This window comes from Labrus bergylta, chromosome 3 (genome assembly GCF_963930695.1).
Source record: "Labrus bergylta chromosome 3, fLabBer1.1, whole genome shotgun sequence".
In the NCBI taxonomy this organism is placed as follows: domain Eukaryota; kingdom Metazoa; phylum Chordata; class Actinopteri; order Labriformes; family Labridae; genus Labrus; species Labrus bergylta.
Window position 1 is genome coordinate 12889729 of NC_089197.1, and position 24464 is coordinate 12914192.

Below are 24464 nucleotides of genomic sequence, written 5' to 3' on the forward strand. Positions count from 1 at the left end.
TCAGAAGTCCATAATAAGCATGCAGCAGGGTGAGCAGCTGGATGGTATTTGGCTTGATTAACGTACTAGTCCTTTAGTGTGGCTACTCTATTTACTGCTCTCTAGTGTACAATCATAAAGCCATGAGTCAGCAGGCATGGTTTCTACTCCAGCAGCCACTGGAAAGACACACCCACTGGATCCCAGCATCTACACACACACACACTCACACTGGATCCCAGCATCTACACACACACACACTCACACTGGATCCCAGCATCTACACACACACACTCACACTGGATCCCAGCATCTACACACACACCCATAGTGCCACAAACACACAGACACACAGACACACACACATGCGCAAATGTTCATCTTGAATGTTATCACTTTGTTCTTCCCAGGGAAAAATACATCCTGTTTATATTTATGTGTCTATATAGCGACATTTTCTAAATCTTAATTAAAGTTACCTCTTTATGTATTGAATCAGTTGTATCAATCATTTAGCAAATTATTCTAAAACAGCAAAAGAGAAGAATTAAGCAAAGAAAGAAGCTATGCACTTACCAGTTTAATAGCTACGTACTCATTGGTGTAGAGGTTTTTACCTGAAATAAGACAGAAGAGAAATTCATAAGAGAGCCGTAAGAGGAGAGCCACACAGGAATTGAAGATGAAATTGATTATACAAGGGAAGACACTTTTTTTTTTTTTTTTTAAATGTCTTTTTTTCAAATGTGTTTTTAATTTGAAAGGTCCTTTTGGAGGCTGTGATTTAAAGTACTTTTGTGCTAGAATCGTTTCTATATTTGGTTTTCTCTGATTTATATCAATCAGAGGGACAGAATACGAGAAACATCTGGAGGTATTAAGCAATGCAGATCTATGGCACCACTATCTCCTGTCTTCAAATGACCGGAACGCTAAATCAACTCCCCATGAAATATGTGAACCTTCATGAAAATAGAATATAAAACAGGGCTGTTGTGTCAGACTGCAGTCACATTAAATGAACTGGCTCATGGGTGTAGTTACACACAGAACAGTAGTAATCTGCAGTAAGAGCTCCTACATTCACCTTGTCAATCACTCCTTTGTGTTACAAACCATTTAACAAAACAAACAGAATCAACCTACCAAGCTTCAATTCACCAAAGTTTCCACAGCCGATCTTCTTGCCCACACGGAAATTTGGCCCCACCATGAGAACCCCGGAGGAGCTGGAGGCGCCGGATGGCCGGGACGAGTGTCCGCTGCGGCTTCCCTGGGACACTTTAGTGGCCCTGGCGGGCCGCTCGCCATATTTGTCTCTCTGTTGATCCATAGTGAGAGCAGCACAGGTCAGCGGGTGCCCGGAGTGATGTACAGGAAGGCCTCCTGGGCCGGGCCCACCACAGCCACAGCGCTGGTCACTGGGAGTGCCTGGATGGCACAGTCACTCTCATGAGACACAACCTGGTACAACTAAACGATACTCCCCCCCGTTCTTTGCCTGTAACCTCTAACAGCTCTTCAACAGGCTGCTCTCTGGTCTCAACATTTGTCACAGGGAGGTGAAGGTAGAAGACCTGTAAAACAAAGGATACAGAGAGAAGACATTCACTTCAAACACTGAGCAGCATATCAAAGATGGTAGTGTTGTTCTGTGGAGCTGTCCCTATTTAAAGACTATGCACAATGTTGGTGTTAGGTAGCTGCTCACTGAACAAAAAGCTGAATGTGAGCAAATATCTAAGAAGCTTTCACAGGCACAGAAACCATTCCCACTTCACGACATTTCTTCCAAATCTACTTAAAACTTTCTGAAAAAAAAATATGACGGTAGTTGGCTTGATAGCGAAAAAACATATTACTAAGGCCTAATTAAAACGCTGGCATTGAACGCATTGCATACATCAATTTAAAGTAATTTAAGCCACTTTACATTTAGGAAAACATGTCCAATAGCTTCTAGAATAGATCAGGAATTAGACTTGAATTCTGCTCTGATGTAATATAATCAACATTAAGAGGCCTGACTGAAACAGTACGTTTAAGTTGTGTTATAACTCACAAATATAAAAGGTGAAAAAAGGCTGCAAATGGGGGGAACCCAGTGATTCAAGCTAGGAGGACTAAACTGTCCACTGTCCTGTAATTGAAAGTAAAAGAGAGAGTCTCCCACTGTGCGGTCCATATGTGAACAGCCAGGTCAGGAGAATTTCAGGAGCAGTCCTCCTGAAATTATCTAGATATTTTCAGGAGGGCATATGTGAAAACAACAGCTCTACAAAAGGTTTCAACTGATGAAATGAATAATCAGGCTCACATATGCTCCCACCAGTAATCACTCTGGATTTCAAATCACATTTTAGAAGTGAAATAACTTTGTTTTTTTTTTGGTTTTTTTTACTACACCGTCAGATAGCAAGTCTTCTTCTTCTTTGAAGCCCATCATGTGTCATAATGAATGCTCTAAATCCCTGTTTACAAGTAGACAAAGCTACACAAGGACAAGACGGGCTTACTGTAACACCACTGCTGATCTCAAGAGATAGTCATCAAGTCACAGTGGTCACAGAAAACACAGCAACCAGTTTGAACATCAACACAAATCTTAGGTCAGAGTTTGTTGTGATCATGAGGGCATCTAAGACTCTCCACCACCCACGGCTATCGCCCGGCAGACGATGTCAGTGGGGAATATTATGTAAACAATTATATAAAGCTGTGTCTGCTCACAAGGACACCATAGCTTAACTTGATGGACGTCAAACGCTCAGCAACATAAATTTAGGTCCCTATTATAAGGCGTGCGGGCAGTTTGGTGTATGATTCAGCGGTCACTAGGGCATAAGATGTTTTTTAACTGCAGGCCTCGTTGGGGACTTCCTTTTCTGTTACTCATCCTCAGACATACACTGCACTGAAGCTGCACACAAAGAGTTGCCTGTAAATTCTGTCCATAAGTTATATCGAGTCACCAAAGATATTTATAGATTTAAAAACACTGCTTCCCTTTAACAAACAACTTTTTTTTTTTTTCAACCAATGATTAAAAGAAACAACAGTTGCTTATTTTTTCATGACACCGCTGTTATTCCTCAGCATGGAAAGGCTGCTGCTGAAAAGTATTTGTGTGTGGGCTTCCAGATGACTCATGCTCGGTATGGCCTGCACAGATCTCAGCATCAAAGACAGCTAGTTTTCTCTCAAGGGCAACTGTGCACTATTGCTATTGCTATTACATAAAGCTGGAACTGGAAAACATGGCTATCAAACATGTTTGAGGCAAAGACCAATAGTGAGCTGAGCTGTAACAGTTTCCTTTTTTACAAACAATCATTTGTAGGCCACTGTCACAAGGAGTGCACCAGCATGGAGATGAGTTCATCCACGTGTTTATCCTGATTGATGACAAGCTAACCAGCTTCAAACTCCTTGGTAACAGCAGTATCCCGTATTTAATGCACTGGACCTCATTTTACCCATTCACAACAGCTGTGTTACAACGCTCATTATTTCCTGATTGCCTTAACACTTCACTGCTAATTAACAGAATTACACCTTACCAGGGATGTTTTGAACTTTGCTTCCTTGTTCATCCTTGTTTTTACTATTAAGGTTCTATTTTAGATTCAATAGGATGTTGTCAGGGATACACTGATCAGATACTAAAATTGCTCCAATACTCAGTATGCTTACATGCAGTTAAGTCGAGCTACTGTTACAGCTTCATCAGGCCTTTTATTTGGACTACTGTCCTTGTTCCTTCTTTCAGCGATAGTAGCTATTGGACCTTCTTCCTGTTGACCTGGCTAACAAGTTAGCATGTGCAAACTGTATGTTGAACGCTGAAAACTTTAGACAACTTTCAAGCTCTGAACATTTTAGAGGTGGGGGAAAAAATCGTTTCATGGAAGAAAAGCTCTGGCTGTGCGCTCAGGAGCGCTTGCATGAAGCGTTGACAAGTGAAACGCTGCCCATCCGTCCTGTCTCTATGACAACAGTCTGTTGACAACGGCCGCTGTATGACCGACGCGGCTCCATTACTTTTTACTGTATGTTTTATATTTGAGATTGTTTATTTCCTGATCAGACACGGAGAAAACAGGATATGGGTACAAGACACGATCGGTAGGCGGCGAAAATACAGGGAATGTTAAACATTTGGGAAAGAGCGCCCGGTGACATCGCCTTTCTGAAAAGATGAAAGATTTTCAACGTGAGTGCTCAGAGCGGACGCACAAAAAAGGCGCTGAGCTTGGAAAAAAAGACGCTGGGGGTTGTGCCTTTTCTCCAGGCGTCCACTTTCTGCTGTGAACTCTCCCACAGCAGGTGGAAGGTGGACACGGGGCCTTAGACACTTTTTTGCAATGATGCTCAATTTCATAGAAAGGTTACAGTTTGTCCCCAAAAGGCTGCGTAAAGACACATTTAAATACACATAACGTGGTATTTAAAGTCCTGTACATGGCCATTCACAACATAGTTATAGGCATCTGTCCAATTTTGTATGGTTGTCTGAAAGTTAGGGTGAGACAAGATTTACAGCATGGCGGCTGCTGTCAGTGAGCCCCCAGAGCACCCTGCACAAACAGATGGGTGACGTCAATCAGGCTTTGCCCATTATATTTACAGTCTATGCAAAAAAAAAAAAATTCTCTGTTTAGCTGCAAATGAGAATACAATAATATTTTTGCACCTAAAGCAAAAAAAAAAGTTGAGTAGTACTTTTTTGTACTCTCACATGCAATTGAAAGAGGTTTTCACTGGTGTTGATTTGCTAAATAAACGTTTATCATATCTGCTGCCTTGTATGAATGACTGCAGACAGTGTGAACTGTAAGCTCTATTACATTCAACTAAATGTGCACCTTCCTTGCCTGTTTAATTCACTTGCCACTGGTTATGCTTGTGAGATTACCGCAGCCTCTTTGTATCTGAGACATGTTGAGACATGCCCGAACTGAGCATTGAGATGGAAAGAGAAAAGTGGTACAAGAAACTACCGCATTTAAACTTTATAGGACAGCTAAATTACATTTTACGGAGGGTAGCAAAACCATCTGTACCCTTTAATTAGATGTATCACACTGTAAGCTGTAATGAGCCCATAGGTATTATTTTTCAACTTGTGTATCGTTTCCTCAAATATCATGAGTTGTGTGATCAATCTGTTATTTCGAAAAGGTAACAAAACTTTAAAGTGTACTTCAGACTACGTTTTCCACAGCATCTACATCTCCCAAGAAGAGACACAATCAAATCTTATTCCATTAAGCTACAGGAAGTGGAAGAAGAGACACCGTCAGCTGCAGATGTGATGCAAACCGATCAAAAGAGCAAGAACATGAATGACTACTTCTGTTAAAGTGGTGTTTCAGCTGAAACTGGGTTAGAGGTGTTGATCTAACGATGGAGGAAATGCACAAAATAAAAAACACAACACAGACGCTGAAGCCTGAGTGAATCCATATCAGTCGACCAGCTCATTAATAAAGTGAAGGACAAATTAAAGCCCACTGGACTGTTTCTGTGGACTGGAAAACATCTTGTGGTCTGTGGACAAAAGGCTTTCTGAGTGTTGATGAAACGTGGGGAATCCCCGGACTTTATCCCTGTGGAGGTGCTGTGTCTCCTGATAAATGAGGATGAGTTTGAGGATACACACCCTTTGGCACCCTACAAAAGTGATCTTGTTCTAATCTCAGAACGGAGGACATATTAAAGTTTTTAAAAGCTTCAATCCTATTACATACTATTATAGCTTAATGATCCTTCTCTCGGATCATGTATTCCAGGCTTTCTTAAAAATGTGTTCAGGAAGGAAAGCATTCAGTCGTCGTCTTGTTTTACGTTCTATATAGAGCTGCTGCTATACATGGAGAAAATCATAATCACCTAGTGCGGAGAAATTAATCGAGTTTGAAATTCAGTTGTGATTTTGTCTTCACGCGATCATGAAAAGAAGATGATCGAGATTGTTTGATCGTTGTCCTGCATGCCGTGTTGTGCTCGTTTTGTCCACAGGTTTTGTCCCGTCTGCTAAATATTTCAAAGTGTTTGTTGTTAGATTTTAACCACAAGAAAAAATCCCCACTACCTCACCACCTCATATTGTTTGTATTTATTCATTATTTTGATGCAGATGATATCAAATCAACAACTTAAATTTAAGCTTAAATCGTGATCTCAATATCAATCCAAAATAATCATATTTTTTTTGCCATGATAGAGCAGCTCTATAATATCTTTATTTTCATCCTGAGATCGCAGTTACCTGACACGAGTACTCCTTCCTGTTGGCTCCATGGATTCAGTCAGATGGTTGATTGTAAACTAAATTTCACTTTAGTGGATGAGAGCAGTTCAGTACGAGTAAGTGGGACCAACACAGAATACCAGCAAAAGAAACAATGGAAAGCTTTGTTATCCAAGGTTATAAAATGTTAACCCTCTCTTACCTGCCAACAGATTTACAACCAGACTTTACTAAGCACCTCACACAAGGGGACACACGGATGATCTGGATACAAGAAACAACTATTGCATCACACGGCCACTCTGTTGGACTAGTTCTGCCGTGCTGCAAGAAGGTGTTGTCTGTCTGCAGCCTGCCTGAATCCATGAGAATTCATCACTGTTAAAGAAAACGCTGGATTTTATCAACACAACATTATATGAAAGCATCCGTGCCAAACAGAATGGGCACAACAAGCTTTCTATTGATGAACTTGTTTCATGATCAGGAACTACAAAATCTAAATCTACTATAAAACTAAATTAATGTCACAGCCCTGATAATAAATACTTCAAACATTCTCACCCATTTCATCTTCTTAAAATTGAATTTCAAAGTACCTTACACAGCACAAGTGAACATGAACAAAGTCTCGTTGCAATATTACCATTGCATATTTTGAACATGTATATTTATGCATGTGTCACTGTGTTTCAGTAAAACTGCCTCCATGTGTCCTGTGCTCACTATGCCTCTTTAAAGCCCCAGTGTATTAGAGTAAGTATCAAACACATGAACACAACTGTTTACAGTCTAGTCACACAACCATAGCAGCAAGTCTGATTAAAAGTGGTAAAAAGATTTGTTTGATGATGCTCGCAATATGAAAAGTTAGTCATTTCAAGAGCTCAGGATAGTTGATGTTATTGGTTAATTGCTGTTTTTGAAATCCAGATGTATTTGCTGGTGTTTTTCCTTCAGTTTCACATGAATGTGGCACTGAAAACGTACTAAGGCGTTAATTAAATGCTACAAATGTTTCTATCAAAACATCTTTGGGGGAAAAAAAGAGAGTCTTCTGGCTGATTAGCATCTATTTAAAATGACTAATCTGTTGACATATTTTCATTTTTACAGAAACATAAAGGCTCAGAGTAGAGTGATTAACCTTCAGCAGAAAGATCAGCCTGAGAGGGGGCCTGCCAATAGTGCAGACACCTACTGTGGCAGTGCCAACTAACAGCTGCCTCGCTCCTTAAAGCCAGCTCTTATGAAATATGACTGGAGGGAATTTTGATTAGCCCTAATCTTCCTCCTCCTCCTCCATCAAACCATAAAGAAAACAACACATGCAATACATGGCTGCTGCAAGCACCCACATCTATGACGATGATCTCACATGTCCACCTACTGCTTTGAACCAAATTCTGAGCATTAAAGCAAAATCAGCAGAAGTGAATCTTCCCCTTTTTTATACGATATCTTATTGGCATATTATGGCAGTTTAAATTATGTTGAAAAATAAGTGAGGACCATCCACTTACTACAACTTATGTCTTTTTTTTTTTTTTTTTATCTCCACAACTTGTCAGATAGTAATGAAAAGATGGCATCCGCAAATGTCTTGTTTTGTATACAAGGGCATTCAGTCATAAAGGAAACTGTCATAACGGAGGAAAGAGAAACACAAAATATTCCCTTTTAGGAGGCTTGAGTGAAAGACTTTAAATATACATTTTTGGTTCCCACCTATTCTTCAGAAAGACTTTTTTAAAAGATGTCAGCTTTAGCCCAGTTTATAGTTCATCCACACAGATGTATTTAGAGCGGATATCTCACGAGTGGGGCTGCACAATTTAATCGCAATGTCATCATTATCACGATATGAGCATTACAAACAAACCCACTGCAAAAGTCTGAGTTTATCACATGTGCATTTTAACTACTGGATAGAAACCTGCCCATTATTTTTCATGCTTTCACACCATTTTGACACAGTCAGATTCATCTTAAATTAGTGATCAGATTCCCTCGGGTAAAACTGCTGCCAATTTTAGCGGTGAACAAAAAAACCGCCACTGTTTTTACTTTGGATTCAGGAGGAAGAAGAAGATACACGTTCATTTTTAGATTATCGCTACTATGCACTGTGTAACATTTACTTATTTAACACACTTCATATCTTTATCGCAGTACAAAACAATGTTACCACACATCACACACTTTTCTCATATCGTGCACTGCCTATAGCAAGTTCACTTTTCAATAAAATGTCAACTTCCAAACTGGTTCGTACTGCTCTCTTAAAGTATGCCACTGAGCAATTTAGTGGATGTGGGTTAATCAATCATTTTTACTAGATGCAGGGTAACTGAATACTAGCCATACATTCCCTATTGATTCAGTAATAACTTGGGACTGTGCAGCTGTGCACACCCATTTACATTTTAGATGTGCCATATCTACGCATGCATGTTTGACCATGAGGACATTTGCGTTGTGCCTACATTATTGAAGAAGCTGCAAAGTAGCTTTGACATCCTATCAAAATGCACCTCACCTCACTAACTTGACACAGTTAAGATTACTGCTTCACAACAAGTCTGCCCACAGTGACCAGACTGAGGAGGGGCCTTGGTTATATTCACATATTTTGTATCCTGTGCCTGCCTGCCTGCCTGCCTGTCTTTGCATCCCTCCTCTGTGTTGTAGCATGCATGTGGAGGAAAGGAAGCAGGAGATCCAACAAAGATGATCGATCCTTCGTATTAAAAAAAAAAAAAAAAGGGCCTCGGGGTTGAATCAAAACAAGGACGCGAGTTGGCTTACTCATGGACAAAGCGAGTGCACTGTTAGTGATGGACACATCGATTAGTAGCCAGGTTAGCTTCCCAACTATGAGACCTGAACATACAAAGCTAACCTTAGCACCAAGAGTATTTTTAGCTGTTGTGACTTAACAAATATATACATATTCTACGTAAAAAAATCGCAACACGTGTGTTTAAATGTACCTCCGAACATTAAAGACTGGAAATCACTGCTTTGGTATTCAACTAGCACCTACTTACTGATGGCTAGGTGACAGCTGGACCGGAGCGCAACAAGGAAATTAGCTTCCGTTAGCAACCAGAACATTAGCCCCAACAACCGAACAAAAAAAAAAAAAACCTGCTGTCAAATGTTGCTTCACAAACAAAAACACAACACGCTCACCTTCGCTTTGGGAGGAAACCCCGGACGATGAGTGGGGGGTGGGGGGGGGGGCGACGCTTGTTGTGTTTCACGCCAAAGAAAAATGAAATCCCTGGAGGTTTTGTGTGTTCTGGTTTTTTTTTTCTCCGTGTGTTACTTGTTGTTACTTGATGTTTCAGGCTAACAGCGGAGTCTCTCTCTCTCTCTCTCTCTCTCTCTCTCTACAGTCTTCTCTTCGTTGCTGCTGCTGCTGCTGCTGCTGTGAAAACGGTCCCAACACACCGGAAGGAGAAACACGGCACCGCCCGCTTCACGACACACGCTTCCGGGGTCACACTTGATGACGTGCTAATTAACTATTTGACCCATCAGACATGTAAAGTTTGTTTTATTTTTTTATTTATTTCAAAAACATATTTAACTTAAGGTAAACTCCGGCACATTGTCTAACCCAGGGGTGGGGGGGGGGGGGGGGGGGGGGCACATGCAGCCCCCCATCATCCCTCAACGTGGCCCTCAGGTTAATTATTTTTACACATCAATTAGTTGGAAACATGAAGAAAAACATGATGAAATCTGCCATGTAATCATGAAAAGCAGAAATATGTCCATAATAATATTTGATCACTGGTATATGTTGAGTTAAATTTGAGACATAATCGACTGTAATCGTTTAATTTCTCTCTGCATGACTGTGGTACAACACTGCCTCTCTTCTCTGCTGTTTACATTACTTGCTGCTATTTATCACACCAAGTCACTTTAATCACTTGTCATTTTATCTTGTCATTCTCTGCAAATACTGTCTCAATTCTCAATTCCCCCCTGTTAACTTCGTCATTCATTTTGTACTTGTATATACCCCCTGTTTTTATGTGTATTTTTTTTTATTTGTATTTGTATTTGTATTTGTATTTTTATTTATCTTATCTATTCTGTTTAATGTGTATTTTCAAGCATTCTTGTCTGTGCTGCTGCAACGCCCAAATTTCCCCTCTGGGGATCAATAAAGTACTATCCTATCCTATCCTAATTTGGCCCTCTGGCAGTGAGAATTAAATGAATGTGGCCCTTGCTGTCACCAAAGTTGCCCATCCCTGGTCTAACCTGTATTTCTTGGCAACATGTCGGCACTAGACCCGAAACGTTGCAAATACATGTGTTGTTTGCAAGTTAGACAGGTGTGCAGGAGTTTACCTTTAAGATTGTGATGGACACATTATTGCTCTCCGACGCACCTGTCTTATGAAATTGATGTGCAAGGCAAGGAAAGGCAATGCAAGTTTATTTTTAATATAGCACATTTCAACAACAAGGCAATTCAAAGTGCTTCACACAAGACGTCAAAAACATCATGACAGAGGAAAAAAGAAACATTAAAATTAAAGACAATTTAAAAATCACTAACAATCATAAATCTGAAAATATGTTCAAATAAAATAAAAAGCATTCAACCAAAATTAATAAAAATAAAAATATAAAAAGAGTATTATAATAAGCGTAAAAGTTACAGTTCAGTTTAAAATCATATTAAAATTGTTCAATGAAAGGCAGCTGTAAACAGGTGAGTCTTCAACCTCGATTTAAAAGAGCTGACAGTTTCAGCAGAGCAGCAGTTTTCTGGGTGTTTGTTCCAGATATGTGCAAAGGTTTTTGCTATTTTTAACGATTTTAAAAGAAAAACTAAAGCTCACCTGCATGCTGGTCTGTATCTCAAAATTGTGATGAGCGTCAGCCCTCTTACCGCCCTGTAGTGCTATAGTGGTCTTTGAGACATCAGTAGTCCATTAAAATAAATTAAATGTTTGAAAACTTAGATTGTAGTTTTTTTTTTTGGTCGTGTGCATAACACTATACATGTAACACCACCATAAAAGCTCAGTTTTATGTAGCCTAATGTGTCTTTGAACACTAAACTCTTATGCTATAGTTTTTTACAATAAATTAATATACTTTATATTTTTGAAGTATTTCCCTCCACAGCTCTAATTTCTGAGCTTTTCTAATCTCATTTTACAAATTTGTTAAGAAAAATTGTAGCAAATGACATCAGTCAGCCTTTGAATTGTTTAGGTACAGTTCTCTTGTTTAAAGTTATTGAACAGGACAGTTAAGAATCTCTTTTCTCAAGATTCCTATTTAAGGATGACAATAGAGTAGTCGACCTGCAGATTTCGATTCATTAAAATGTTTGACACAAGAGGAGCGCTGCTTTCAGGTCACAATTCTTATATTTCTGTTAATAGGGCACAAGACTTTTGGTATAAAAAGTGGATTCGCTGTTTTAAGTTTTGGGACTTGCACATCTTATCTACAACAGGAAGTGATTAGTTTCAAACCAACAGCAGAACTTTAAGTTGTGAACAACATTTCTTAAAGACACAAATTGACTACAAGAAGGCCTTTATCAATTATGAAGCACGTAGATCCGTTATTTTATGATTCATCCATGTTACTGAATTGAAATTGTTCATTCAACGAAACACAACAAACAAGTTTGAACAGAGTCCAAAGCTTAACCAATCATATTTATTTTTTTGACATCTACCTGTACAGCATTTCCAGGGAAATGTGTGTGCCAATGCAAAGTGGTTACAAAAATAAAGCACATTCTTACAGAAGTATGACATGACAGAAAAACTACACTTACAAATGCAGAATAAGAAAAGGGACCTTATCACTTGAATGTCTGTGCCTTTCTGTCATCTTCAAATCAATGTTATTAAAAAAAAAGGCTACTTATAATTTCAATCAGTGTTTGTACGACTCCATTCAAGTACTGTACATGTGTTTACATCAACAGTCATACACAGGGGCAGTTAACAATCTCTGCAGCACTTCCCAATGAGTTCCTTTGGCCTCATTTGGACAGACACAAGAGTTTCTTCAAAGTGTTTACACGGAAGAAATGGGTTCATATAATAAACATTATTCTAAGGAATACATCGTTGTAGAAAATACAAATGAGTGATTTCATTTCTCAGCCTGCACTCACTGTAACATCATATTTCTGTTATCGTCTGTAACACCTCTGACAAGACCTTAAGCTTGTCAAATCTAAATTTTAATGACTTATAGGATCTGTAATGCTTCGTATTATATACTGTTACAATGTGCTAATACTCCTGGTAAATGAGCTCAGTCATCAATAGTGGTTTCTTACCAAAGCAAACAGCTTCTTTTTTTTTTTTTTAACTGTGAAATACAGTTTAGTGCTTCAAAATAATCATCCGTCATGCATCAATCAACATGAGCTGTTAGGGGCTGGAATGATTTACATACGTCTATCTTCTAATGTAAACTATAGACAATGTTACTCTAGGGCAGTACCTCAGTGTTAGTATAAGCAACAAATAAAACAACTTATATATATCGATGTCTCAATTATAGACAAACAGTGGGCCTTTGTTTATATAGCAGGAGCAGGTTAACCCCTGTTGGATTCCTGCTTTAAACCATCTTTAAGTCAAGAATACTAAGAAGAACACTGAAGTAATGTTGTGTTTTTGCTGCGGGTTATTTTATCAAAGAACTGTACAAGTTAAGAGAATACACTATGAATAAAAAGAGACAAAAATGGATGGATGTTTGTTGTGTGTTTGAAAATTGTCCTCTCGGTTCTGGTAAAGAGGTAAAGTGTTCAAAAAAGGCAGTCGGGGTCGTTACAAAAAGTCTCCCTCTTCATTAAGCTATAGCCTTCGCCTCAGGCAGGAATGCCTCCCAAAACTTTGTAAGCTGGAGAAAGGAAGAAAAACAAACCAGTTAAAGCATGTTGTGATAATTTACATTCAATGTGTTTTAATGAATACTAAACAAATAACAACAACAGTGCTTACCCGTTGTTGAGACTGCATCATTGCCTCCAAATATTTGATTATCTGGCTCTTGAAGTCCTTGGATTTTTCTTTCTGAAAAGACAAAAGTGTTGCTGTGTTTCAAGCTCATTGCCAATATTAAGGAGGACTGAAGGAATTTCTGGCAGAATTTCACCCTCAGTCCACAGAGAGGATAAATAGTCTTATAAGGTCAAACCTCCAGCAAATCTTTTAATGTGGGACTAATCCAAAACAAAAAAGAATGTTCGAATAGATTATTTATAAAACATGAAAATAATTTTCCACAACTGAAAAAGAGAGAATAAATAAAAGAGGTAATTAATGTGCCCATAAACAGGAGAAAGAATCATCCGTCTGATAAATAAGTAACCGATAAAGACTTCAGGCTCTACTTAGAGGCAATGCAAATGTCAAGGTTTGAGAACTTTGTTTTCTGAGCTTGAAGGTCACTATGCTTTTCGTTTAAGTGCCGAGTGCTTAACGTACAGTGAACAGGCTTGAGGAGGCACATACAGTTGTGAGGCTCAATGAGTAAAGGGAGTGAGCAGTTGAAAATTGTTGTAAAATTGTTCTGTGTGCTCAGAACAGACGTCTCAAACCATCGCCTGCAGCAAAACTGGGGATTTTGTCAACACTGAAAATAACTGGATACTCAAAGTAAGTATGCAAGAACAACATAACGATGTTTGTTATTCTGATAACAATGACATTTAACACATATCAGCCTGTCTAATTCATTTGAACCAACATCCAAAAACGTAATACTAATGTGGTAAAAGCAGGAGCGGCTGTAGATCAGAATTCATTTATGACTGATTTGCCTTTTATACGTTTGTCCACAGCAGCAGGACAGTTTAAAAGGTTTGTTCTTCCCTTCATCATATCCCTGCAGACATGAAGATAACAGCAGCAGCAGGACAGACATGTTGATAGTCTGCTTCCTCCTTTTAGAGAGAGTGCAGTGCAATCACTGACTACCATCACCTTAACTCCATTAAAATATGTGCAATAGGCATTAATGTGGATTAATCCACAGGTTCTAATGGTTTAGCCAAACATGTCCAAAGGTTCAAATGAAAACAGTGATTATTACATTTATTTAACCAGGAGAACCTCATTGAGATTAAGAATCTCATTTACAAGAGTGACAAGTTGTCACATTGACATTAGAGTCTTCATCTGACAATCAATATCAGAGAACATTTTAAATCCACGTGTTCCAGAGTTATGAAAAGACATTTTGCTTTTACAAAAGATTTTTAAGCCTTTATAAAAAGAATGAACATACCTCAAACCTGAGAACCTCCTTGCGTACAGTCATGCCAATCCTGTCGAAATCTCTCTCATACTGGGTGACCCTTCCCTCCCACTAAACACACACGAGGAGGAAAAGAAAAAAACATTGAAAAAATGTTTAAAAAAACGACAACAACCACATACTTTTCCGGGCTGTGATAGTGAAATCTGAAAACATGACCTTTTATCTCTAAAACAACAGAATAGAAGCTATGTCATGAATGACCTCGGGTTCAAGTCTGACCCCCAGCCCACTCTCTCTCCCCAATTTCCTGCTCTATCCATTATCCTCTCAAATGAAGTCTATTTTCTGATCCTTTTTTTTTTTTTAAGCCCCCCACCCAAAGAGGTCAGACAATTGTGTGGGGGGAGAAACAGCCATTGCACAGATCTCGATGAATTCTAAAAGTAACTACTTTATCTGATGAAAAGCAAAACTCCATCGACATTTAATAAAGAAAAACAGGAACAATTTCTGGCTCATAAAAATAATAGTGAAATCATTGAATAAGAATATAATCCAGATAAAGGACATAAACACTTGATCAACTTTCTTATTTCTTACTTGTTGTCTTAATAGAATATTTTTGTCTCTTCTGGTCACTGAAGATTTTACTCCAGAAACAACACAATTAAACAGACAATAAACCCACATACATATCCTCTCCTTTAACAAGTAGCTGACCATTTTACCTGTGAGCAACATCAAGATGTTTGAATGAGAAACCTCTATGAATCCTCTACAATAGAAGACTGAAGGTGTTTAGCATCTGTTACCTCAGAGATCTCTTCTTTGGCCTGCTGCAGTTTGTCGGGCTTATTGGCCCACAGCAGCTTGGCCTCAGCCTCTCTCTTCTTCTGGAGAGTGCTCTGAGCCTCCTGCCATCGCTGCCACGCCCGCATGCGCTGGTCAAAGCACCCCTGTGCACATCAATGTTAGATTATAGGACTGATTTAGTCACACATCAGTCCACATACCAAACAGAGAAAAGCTGGCATGCTTGCAATAAAACTGTGACTGTAAACAAATGTAATTTATATTATTAAAAAGTTATTTAATACCATCTTCAGGTGGTTTCTGGACACTGAGGCAGATATTTAATGACGGGATTGTTGAAAAACATTTGCAAACCAATCACCCTCACATCTTTGGATCGCATTGAACACTTTGTTGAAAAATATTTTTCATTTAATAGATTCTAACACAGACGGTAAGAAAATGCCCTGATTAACTAAACCCTTTCAGTGTCTCCCCTAGGTTTACAGCGTTGGGGGGGGGGGGGGGGGGGGGGGGGGACGACGACGACACATGCTGACATGGCGACACGACGACACAAACATTTGAAGGAATCTTGGTGTTCATGGGTTACTTTTGATGACAGCTGTCCTTTTCTACCAGAAAGGTATCCTTAAATGACTTCTTTCCCTGATTTCCGACTCTATCCACTATTCTATCCCTACAATAACAGCACAATTTTTTTTTTTTTTTTTTAACTTGACCTTCGAAGGGGGGGGGGGGTGGCACTGCCTTTAACACAGTTACTTTCAGTTCTTTTTTCTTCAGTGTGCATCCCCTAGAACTACGGGGAACATAACAATGTCTAAGAACGTTTTTGGAACATAGCCGTAATTTTAAAATTCATCATGCAGATGCTTTTATCCAAAGAGACATACAGTAAGTTAATACAACACAAGCAAGGATCTAGAAAGGAGGAAACAACTTATGGTGTTAAGAGTCTTGTATCCTGGTGTAGTGAGTAAGGAAGTTGTTATTTAAAAAGACTGGTATGTGTGCATAACACTGTTTGTGTCGAGGAAAGAAGAAGAAAGAAGAATCATGCACAGGATGGACAAAGCTTCAAATCAGCTTTTCCCCCCAGAAATTTAAAAATCACAATTTGTTCCTTATTTACTTCCTCCATTACTTTATCGACCCTCCTGCTGCTGTGAGCTTACCCTCATAGCACCCAGCAGGCGGATGTAGTCGGCCAGCATCTCTTCAAAGATGAAGAAGTCACTGGATGCCTGCTCCTGATGCAGCTGCTCCATCTTGTCCTCCACCTCTGCCAGCTGGGACAGTGCCCGAGACAGGGCTGTGTTGTCCTCAGAGTTTCCCAACATGGCCATACTTTTGGCAAACACTGCTGTGTTCCCACACAGCTCTGGTTATGAGGGAGGAAACAGAGAATGTATTGACTCTTCCAAGTTTGAAATAAGCTAGCAGCTGGACTGTTGTCTTCTGTTTCCTCGGTTGAATAAGCAGAAGACGTAAAGTCAAGAAAGGCAGAAGAAGCTCACCCTTCCTGTGATTGACGAGGGAGTCGACCAAGGCATGAAGCTTCCTCAACTGCTGCTCCTCGTTCTCCACCTCCTGAAACTTGTCCTCAAACCACTGAGAAACAAAAACACATCTAATCAACCTCTTCATATCTTAGGAGGTACTCACACTAAGCTCAGTTGTCCTGTACCGAGCTGAAGAGTGATATTGTCCCCCCTCCCCATTCCCCCACTGGCCTGCACTCACACTGCTCCAGTACTAACCGAGCCTGAGCACGCTTACCTCTTGTACATAACGTTGCAAAAAAGCACAATAGGACACATACACGGCTTAACATGATCAAGCGTGATTAGTTTACAATATAGCCAGACTAAAAAATAAAATAAAATAATAAAAAAGGGAAGTGCAGTCACATAAGCGTCCGCACATCAGAGGACAACATAGAGAACATGACAGCAACTTTAGTGACTTTGTGCCTTATTTGAGTCAATTTAGTCAGATACAGCCAGAACACTTCGGTATTTCTCGATAATGAAGACTGTCAACGTTGTGCCGGGCTGAAGCACACTTCTTCCAAGCGTGCAAGGGCCAAGAAATTGTACCATGCTTGAGCACAGATCGGCGCACTCACTAGTCAAACGAACTGGACTTTAGTGGTTAAGCGTGTTTTGGCCCAGTATGGATTGCCTAGTGTGAGTGGGCCCTTTAATGGAATGCACTTTTGTCTTGCTATAATATTAAGATAGGCAGTTACAATATCACAATACATTTACATACATTTCATTTAAATATGAAAAGCAGTTTTTATATAATACGTCCTGCTCTAATAAAGGTATCCTAAACTACATCCTTGGCTTGGTGCAAATCTGCCTAAATTAAGCCCAGCTGCTTGACTCTCTCTGCAGTTACATTTTTTTTTTTACACCTCATGGCCACCTAGTATTTACTAAATAAAATGTCTGTAGCCACTCAAAACTTTCAAATATTTTACTTATGAGATTAAGTTATCTTCTATGTAAGTGTTTAATAATTGGAAAAATAGGAACACAACAAAATAGTTTTAAAACATCTAGATGTACTTGTTGTTGTTGTTGTTGTGTTTGTTGTTGTGTTTCAAGCTTTAATGTCTTGTAGCACATTGTGGATATTGATTTCATCGTGTTTAAATGTTCCGCAGCCTTCTCTGATTATTCAGAGTTTCATTAACTATCCAAGTTTTCCCATTTGATCACATTATTTTAGATTGTATCTCGACATTGAGGTCACACTCCATCCAGAGTTCCCTTACAGTGTCAGACTCATTCATCTTGATAGTCATCTTGTTGACAGCGTCTGATGCCTTATTGATCATTTTGAGGAAGCCAGCTCCACTCAGAGCCTGAGTGTTCACCGCTCGGGGAAGCTGGAAATAAAACACAAACAAAAACACATCAACTAAGTACTCATCTTGAGACAGGTAGCTTCATCTTATTCTTTAAATGGTATATAGTTTTAAAACAGCTTGTTTTTTTTAGAAAATCTTTCAAATCTTCCAATACTCACATCATCTCTCTCCAAGAACTCACGGACATCGGGATCCTGCAGTAACATTGGATGAGACACGATTCTCTGAAGATACCTACAACCAAAACATGGAGTGACAAAGTGAATAAGAAGTTAATTTAATCTCTAAAATATATCCATGAGGAGAAAAACGGTTAATGAGACCTTTGGGAGAAAATATCTGTCATACATATCTTTTTCTATTTTGGATTGTGAGGCCTTCCCTCTGAACATGTTAAACATGTCTTCAGTGTTTGAATTACATCAAGACTCCTGCATCGAAATTCAAACTCTTAAGTCCAAAGTCAACTAACCTGCACTACCTATACTTCTGTTATGTTCCCTCAGTATTTTTGTTTCATGTATAAATATTTTTTTTTTCCACTGTCTATGAAATAACTGATGATCATGACCACAAACAGTTTCTGCCACAGTTATATGATGGCTTCGTGAATATTGATGATTCATGCTTACGAGTCCTAAAGCTGTCCTCCATGATGATGCAGAGTGACCCTGCCCAATATGAGCACTACTAATCATCGCCGAATAATTTCATTGTTTAAACATGAATGGGGTCTTGCCTCTCCAAAGCTGCTCGTCTTCTCTCCAGAAACTCTACAGATGACGGGTCGTCCATTCCCACCTTCACTTTGGTCATTCCTGTGGAGCCAAACAACAGTCACCAAATGGAGACAAGAAAAGGAGACATAGGACCAACACAGGACCAAAACACGAGGACCCACCTACAACACTTTTCTCAGGTGGTGGAGGGATGATGCAGCCATGGAGAGACTGCTTGACGGACAGCTTCTCATATAAACCCAGGAAGTCACTGTAACGTCTCCTCACAGAGAAGACTTTACTCCTGAACATGGCCAAGGATGTCTGGAAGTAGAGACAACAACACAAGAAAGACACAGAACTTTAAGAACCCAATATAGTGAAAAGTTGGACGTTTTCAAAGCCATATAAAAAAAGCTAAAAAATAATACAATAAAGAATATAATACATGAAAAAGAATCAAGCTTTACAACTGACCCTGGTTGATACTTTGTAGGCCATGTATGCATTCATGCCATCTCCTAAAAAGACAGAAACAGGGAGACATGTGAAGATAGAAAATGTGGTCATGCATAAAATGTCTCTGTAGCTACATTTACAGAAAATGATCTAAAACAATTTATTCAGACTTTTTTTTTAAAATATTAACTTAGTGAACACATGGAAAAGAAAAAAAGCTGCATCTTCATTTTACAAACTAACAGTATAAATACAAAAAGACACTGACCGACTTTCTCTGGGTTTGTGACAGCAACATCCACATCAAAACTGTCCTTGGCCTCATCCTCCTCCAACTGTTATCAACAAGGACAACAAAAGACTTGAAATGTAGATTAAAGTGTTGGCGGTGCAAAAGCAATGTGCAATTGTTTCCAAGTTAGAAAATTCCGGCTCTGTCATGGCCCCTACCTGCTCCAAAGAGGTGGGCTGCAGCGCTGCAGGGCTCTGAGTGAACGAGGAGGGTGAGAGCTCCTTACGAGCAGAGCTGGCGGCTTTGTCTGTGCTCGGCTCTGTGTGGGCCTCTGGGGAAAGAAAAGGGCTTTTGATGTCTTGATCCAAAAAGAAAAGACGACTTTAGAGTATGTCAGACACGATCACACAGCGAAACCTTAGGTCAAACAATATCACCTGATTCACCCAGAACATAGGAATGCTTTGGTAAGTCACAGTAGAAAAGCTTTATTGTAGGGGGCTAGGAGCAAACCAGTGCAGGTTTGTCATTGTAAATATATATATTTATATATATTTATTTAATATATATTTAATATTATAAATGTTTCAGTATTATTTTACATTTTAGTTATAAGTGTAATTTGTACCCTAACTTCATTGAACATATCAGCTGTACAAAAAAACAGCAATTCCTTGAGTCTCCAAATGAATCCCAATGAAAGCCCATATCAAAATGCTCATTTTTACAGCATAAATAAACATGTTTACAGCCTGGTAAAAAAAAATGCATTTGGTATTAAATGCTAATTTCTTTGTTGGGACACATTGGGGAATTTTTACTAACTCATCTGTTTTGTTTTATTAAGCCCATACGAGTTATTCATATATAATTATTGATACTATCAGCATAATCAGGGGTGTTGTTGAGTTGACTGACAGGCAAGTGTGTTGTAGCTATTTGCCAGGAGGCTCAAGGCCCGCCTCCACTTCTTTCCCCGTTTCCAGATTGATCAAAAGCTAAGTTAGCATAGCATTTCAAACATGGCGACCGCCATCGTCTGGCTTCATAACGCCTCACAACCAGAGGGGTTGCATCACTGAGACTAAGCCAATGTTTCATACAGTCTGTGATAATAACAACACTTACTGTGTGTCTTCTTTTATTAGAACAAGAACTTTACATTTGAACTATGCTAACACATAAGTTAACAACTTAGAGTACAGATGCTTTCATTAACTCCAGATGGATCTAACAGTGTAGGGACAGTGAGGAGGAATACTGATTAGTTTCATTTTACACTGACAGATTTAAAAATCCATGCGAGGGATGCAAATTACTTTACTTTTGAGTCTGGGTACAAGCTCCGGAAAAGTTGGATTCTACATTTCTAATAAGTCAAATCAATCCTGCCAAGTGAACGCTCACATTAACAGGCAAAGTCTGTAAGACAGGCTTACTGCTGTACATGTGCAGTCTCCCAGCCAGAGTTAAAACCATTAGTAAATTAACTGATTAGCCTCATGAGCACTAAAGGGAATCACATGTGTAAAATCAGTGGAATGGCCCTTTAGGATCTGCATTAAAAACATGACCATGGCTTAAAATAAAGCATCTCACAAGACACTGCTGGCACTCCATGGAGAATGAGAAAAAGCCTACAAACCAGCAAACAGGTCATTGTCGTCATCCGAGTGAACGCCGTTGGATTTGGCTGCTGTGCCGCCGACCTTCTCCTCACTGAAAATGTCTGAAGGCTCTTCAGCAGCACCGTCCGGCTGGGAAACTCCTCGACTCACAGCCACAGGGTTACTCTGCAGACGGAGAAGGACAAGTTGCTTTAATGAGCCACAGACACACAGACAGAGTGCTTATCTTGTCGAGTGATAGTATGCATATCAGACATGCAGTGGAGGAATGTAACCATGTACATTTTCTCCAGTACTGAACTTCTGAGAGAATTTGATGCATGCTTAATTTACTTTACAACATTTAAGTTTTGCTATTAAATTAGAGGAAGAACTTGTATAAAATGCAACAAATAAAACAAACCAACTACATATATAAAGCTTTAGCTAAAACTTGATAAACTGATGAATACATTTTTTTTTTTTTTTTTATCATTGTCAAGTCATTTCTTAACCCTTAGAGTCACCAGAGATTAGACCCTACACTCTTCAACAACAAGGCCAAAAATGCCCCTTTTGGAATCAATGTATTTATGCAACGTACGTCAGATTTATATTTTGATCTGCACCAGAGGATTTCATGTTTGAATTATTTTTGAGTTCTCCACATTTTAAACACCAGAAAGAAAACAACCTCAGCCGGCAATTTTTGACCAACGTATGCATCTTAATGGAGGGTTAATAGAAATAATCAATTTAATTTAATTTTTAAAAAAAAACCCTGCTTCTCAAAATGTAAGAGTTTATGTGTTTGTGTAGACGTGAAAATGTCACTTTGAGCTCTGGTAAAGTTTATTTTCAGAATTTACCAAAGAGTCAGTGGACTAGTTGACTTTACATTATGAAAATATGACTTGATATGCATTAACAATCATCATCTAAGAATGAATCACATTGTAGTAACAGTCCCAGAGGACAGTTTTCTTCTGTTCTTTTTCCCCTTTTATTTTGAGGTCTTTTTTTTACTTGTTTTTTTTAAGTAAGTGCTTCTTCTTATCTTAACACTCCCTCCTGTTCAATGTAGATAAGTACAACTGAGAGGGTGGTCATCTGAGTTGTACTTTCAGCCAAGACCACCTCAAATGTCTTCATGAGAATGACAGAGACAAACAAACATTTTAAAATCTACAGTGAAGAAGCAGGTCTGCAGAGGAAACACAAACAAAAGATACAACTTCGTGTCTGGGAGTCAAACACGCCCAGTTTACTAACTTCTCCTACATTTGTGAATCAGTTTCGTTCATATTTTCATACAAAACCATACAGTTTGTGTCCTCTTTGTCAGGAGCTCTGTTGTTTTGGATGCCATGAATGCAGGTCAGATGAGATAAAAGAGGCTGAGCAAGTGGCTCCACTCTCTTATCGTGAATGCAGTCAAAACCTTCGCACACCTGTCATAATTACTCACATTTAAACTTAAAACGTACCTTATTAACGAAGATGTCCTCTCCCTCGTCGCTGTCTCCGTCTGCCATGTCAAGCGGTCCAGCGCCGGGCTCCTCTGAGGCAGGGAAAGGAGGAGGACTCCGATCTGAGCTGGCCGCCATATTCCGTGTTGTGTGTGAGAGGGAATGACGTAGGCGGAAGTTGCTGGGAAGTTGAAGTTGAGATCGGACGGCTGCAGCGACACCTGCCGGTCTGCCTTCAAAGTCTGATTCATTTAAGTTTGACGACCTTTAGTCATATTAAAAATACACACATAAAAGATAATAAGCGGAATTCATTCCTGTTTTGTGGTACAGTTGAAACACCATTTACATGAACATGTTATTTCCCACATTGCCTATTTTTGATTTGTCCACCATCCCAGTCTTTACACAGTCGTAAATGTTGCTAAACCATCTTAAGAACATAGATTTAAGTTTTTGTGCTGTATAGTCTAAATAACATTTAAAAATATATATATATATTATTAAAGGATGCAGATCAAGAATATTTTTTTTAATCTTTTCTTTGTTGACAAATTATTAATTGTATTTAACTCTCAGGTGCAGGCTAGGGGGCTTTGGACAGAAGTGTCTTCCAAATAAAATGATTGAATTGTATTTTCTTGTATACCTAAGCTTTTATTTTAACTCCATTTACAAGTAGAGTTACTTTCCTGGCAACTCACCTGATGTGACGGAAATAATCATGTAGCTTCCCCTAAGTCTAGAAACATTTCCACCAAAGTTTCCTGCCACAACACTGAGGTGAAGTGATTGAAAAAGGCAGATCCACTGCATTAGATGAATTTAAATTAAATTGATGTCTGAACTGAAATAAAATCACCTAGAATCTTACATTGTAGATGTCAGCATTTTCAAATGTCATGTCAACCTGACACCAAATGCTGAGTGAGTCACTTTTAACAGCCATCCAGGCAAAAAGCCAAATTTATCCAGACAAACTGGATGAGTGACTGGCGGAGAACACCAAACCTTCAAGCTGAAGAAAAAGAGAAAGCTATGAGTAGGTCAGTCACTGACTGACTGACTGATTGATTTATATTTGAGCGTGTACAAAGAGGCTTTGGTGCTAAAGAAAATGTGACAACGTAAAGAGAAGCCATGCTTGCCACTATCTGACATCTTTACCTTCAACAGTTGGTCAGGGTTGAAATCTATACACCCTGGCACTCCAGTCCAGATAAACACTTTATGTGTAAGAAACAACCTTGTGTTTATCTGTGATGACTTAATGGAAACCAGTCAGGACTCATCTGGGTAGACTGTACACCACTTGGCTCTCATCCAGTCTCAATGTCCACTGTCACAAAAATATGCTGACTTCTGGACAATTTATATTACTCTGAATTTCCCACAAGAGATTCAGATTCAGAAAACTTTATTTATCCCAGAAGGCCAATTCAGTTTCAAGAGGACCAACAGCAACATGCTGAAAGAGTCCACGCCCAGCTGAAGCCCACCTGACCAGGTAAAGCCTGTGTTAACAGGCAAACTATCTTGTGATATTGATATTAAAAAACAAGTTTTAAAATGACATCTGTAAATGTGTATGGATTCAGAAAACATGTTTTTTTATGCCATAACTAAAGAAGACATCCTTGAAATCTGGGTTAGACAAAAAAAGATTTTTTAATTATCTAGTTGTAAGTAGCGTTCTCTGACAAAAAAAAATACCCTCCTGCCGACTTTTCAGAGTTAAACATATCACTCACTGAATATTCACGATGGAAAATATAAAC

At 39.0% G+C, this 24464-nt stretch overlaps 2 protein-coding genes across 6 annotated transcripts in view; both read right to left on the reverse strand.

Annotated features, from left to right (window-relative positions):
• The window catches only part of csnk1g1 (casein kinase 1, gamma 1), a 34180-nt gene extending 24367 nt beyond the window's left edge, over positions 1 to 9813 (reverse strand). For 2 of the 5 annotated variants that reach the window (XR_010665955.1, XM_020637663.3), the window contains exons 1-3: positions 9428 to 9813; positions 1126 to 1556; positions 556 to 596 (exon numbers count right to left, since the gene is read on the reverse strand). Coding sequence is in view for 4 of the 5 variants with exons in the window: in XM_020637663.3 (XP_020493319.2) it covers positions 556 to 596; positions 1126 to 1312 (228 nt within the window). In the remaining variant the exon portion in view is untranslated. The remainder of the gene's footprint in view (positions 1 to 555; positions 597 to 1125; positions 1557 to 9427) is intronic. The other 3 variants (XM_065952720.1, XM_065952721.1, XM_065952722.1) reach the window with 3 other exon arrangements.
• A 2100-nt stretch (positions 9814 to 11913) lies between these two features.
• Positions 11914 to 22861, reverse strand: LOC109986859 (sorting nexin-1). The gene is made up of 15 exons (XM_020637708.3): positions 22705 to 22861; positions 21256 to 21403; positions 19829 to 19941; positions 19647 to 19713; positions 19397 to 19440; positions 19102 to 19243; positions 18940 to 19018; positions 18359 to 18434; positions 18105 to 18218; positions 16837 to 16930; positions 16495 to 16700; positions 15316 to 15459; positions 14531 to 14611; positions 13243 to 13314; positions 11914 to 13141 (listed from the first exon to the last, which is right to left on the reverse strand). The coding sequence occupies exons 1-15, from the start codon at positions 22822 to 22824 to the stop codon at positions 13091 to 13093; spliced, it is 1551 nt and encodes a 516-aa protein (XP_020493364.2). The 5' UTR covers positions 22825 to 22861; the 3' UTR covers positions 11914 to 13090.
• Positions 22862 to 24464: the final 1603 nt, after the last annotated feature.

What these genes read in the sequence shown, in the direction of transcription:
- LOC109986859 (XM_020637708.3), bottom strand. Translation starts at nt 22,824, where the DNA reads ATGGCGGCCAGCTCAGATCGGAGTCCTCCTCCTTTCCCTGCCTCAGAG. An exon ending in AGATGAATGAGTCTGACACT is followed by an intron (nt 16,931 to 18,104) that starts GTAAGGGAACTC and finishes TTTGTTTCTCAG; the next exon opens with TGGTTTGAGGACAAGTTTCA. An exon ending in CCTCGTCAATCACAGGAAGG is followed by an intron (nt 16,701 to 16,836) that starts GTGAGCTTCTTC and finishes CCTCATAACCAG; the next exon opens with AGCTGTGTGGGAACACAGCA.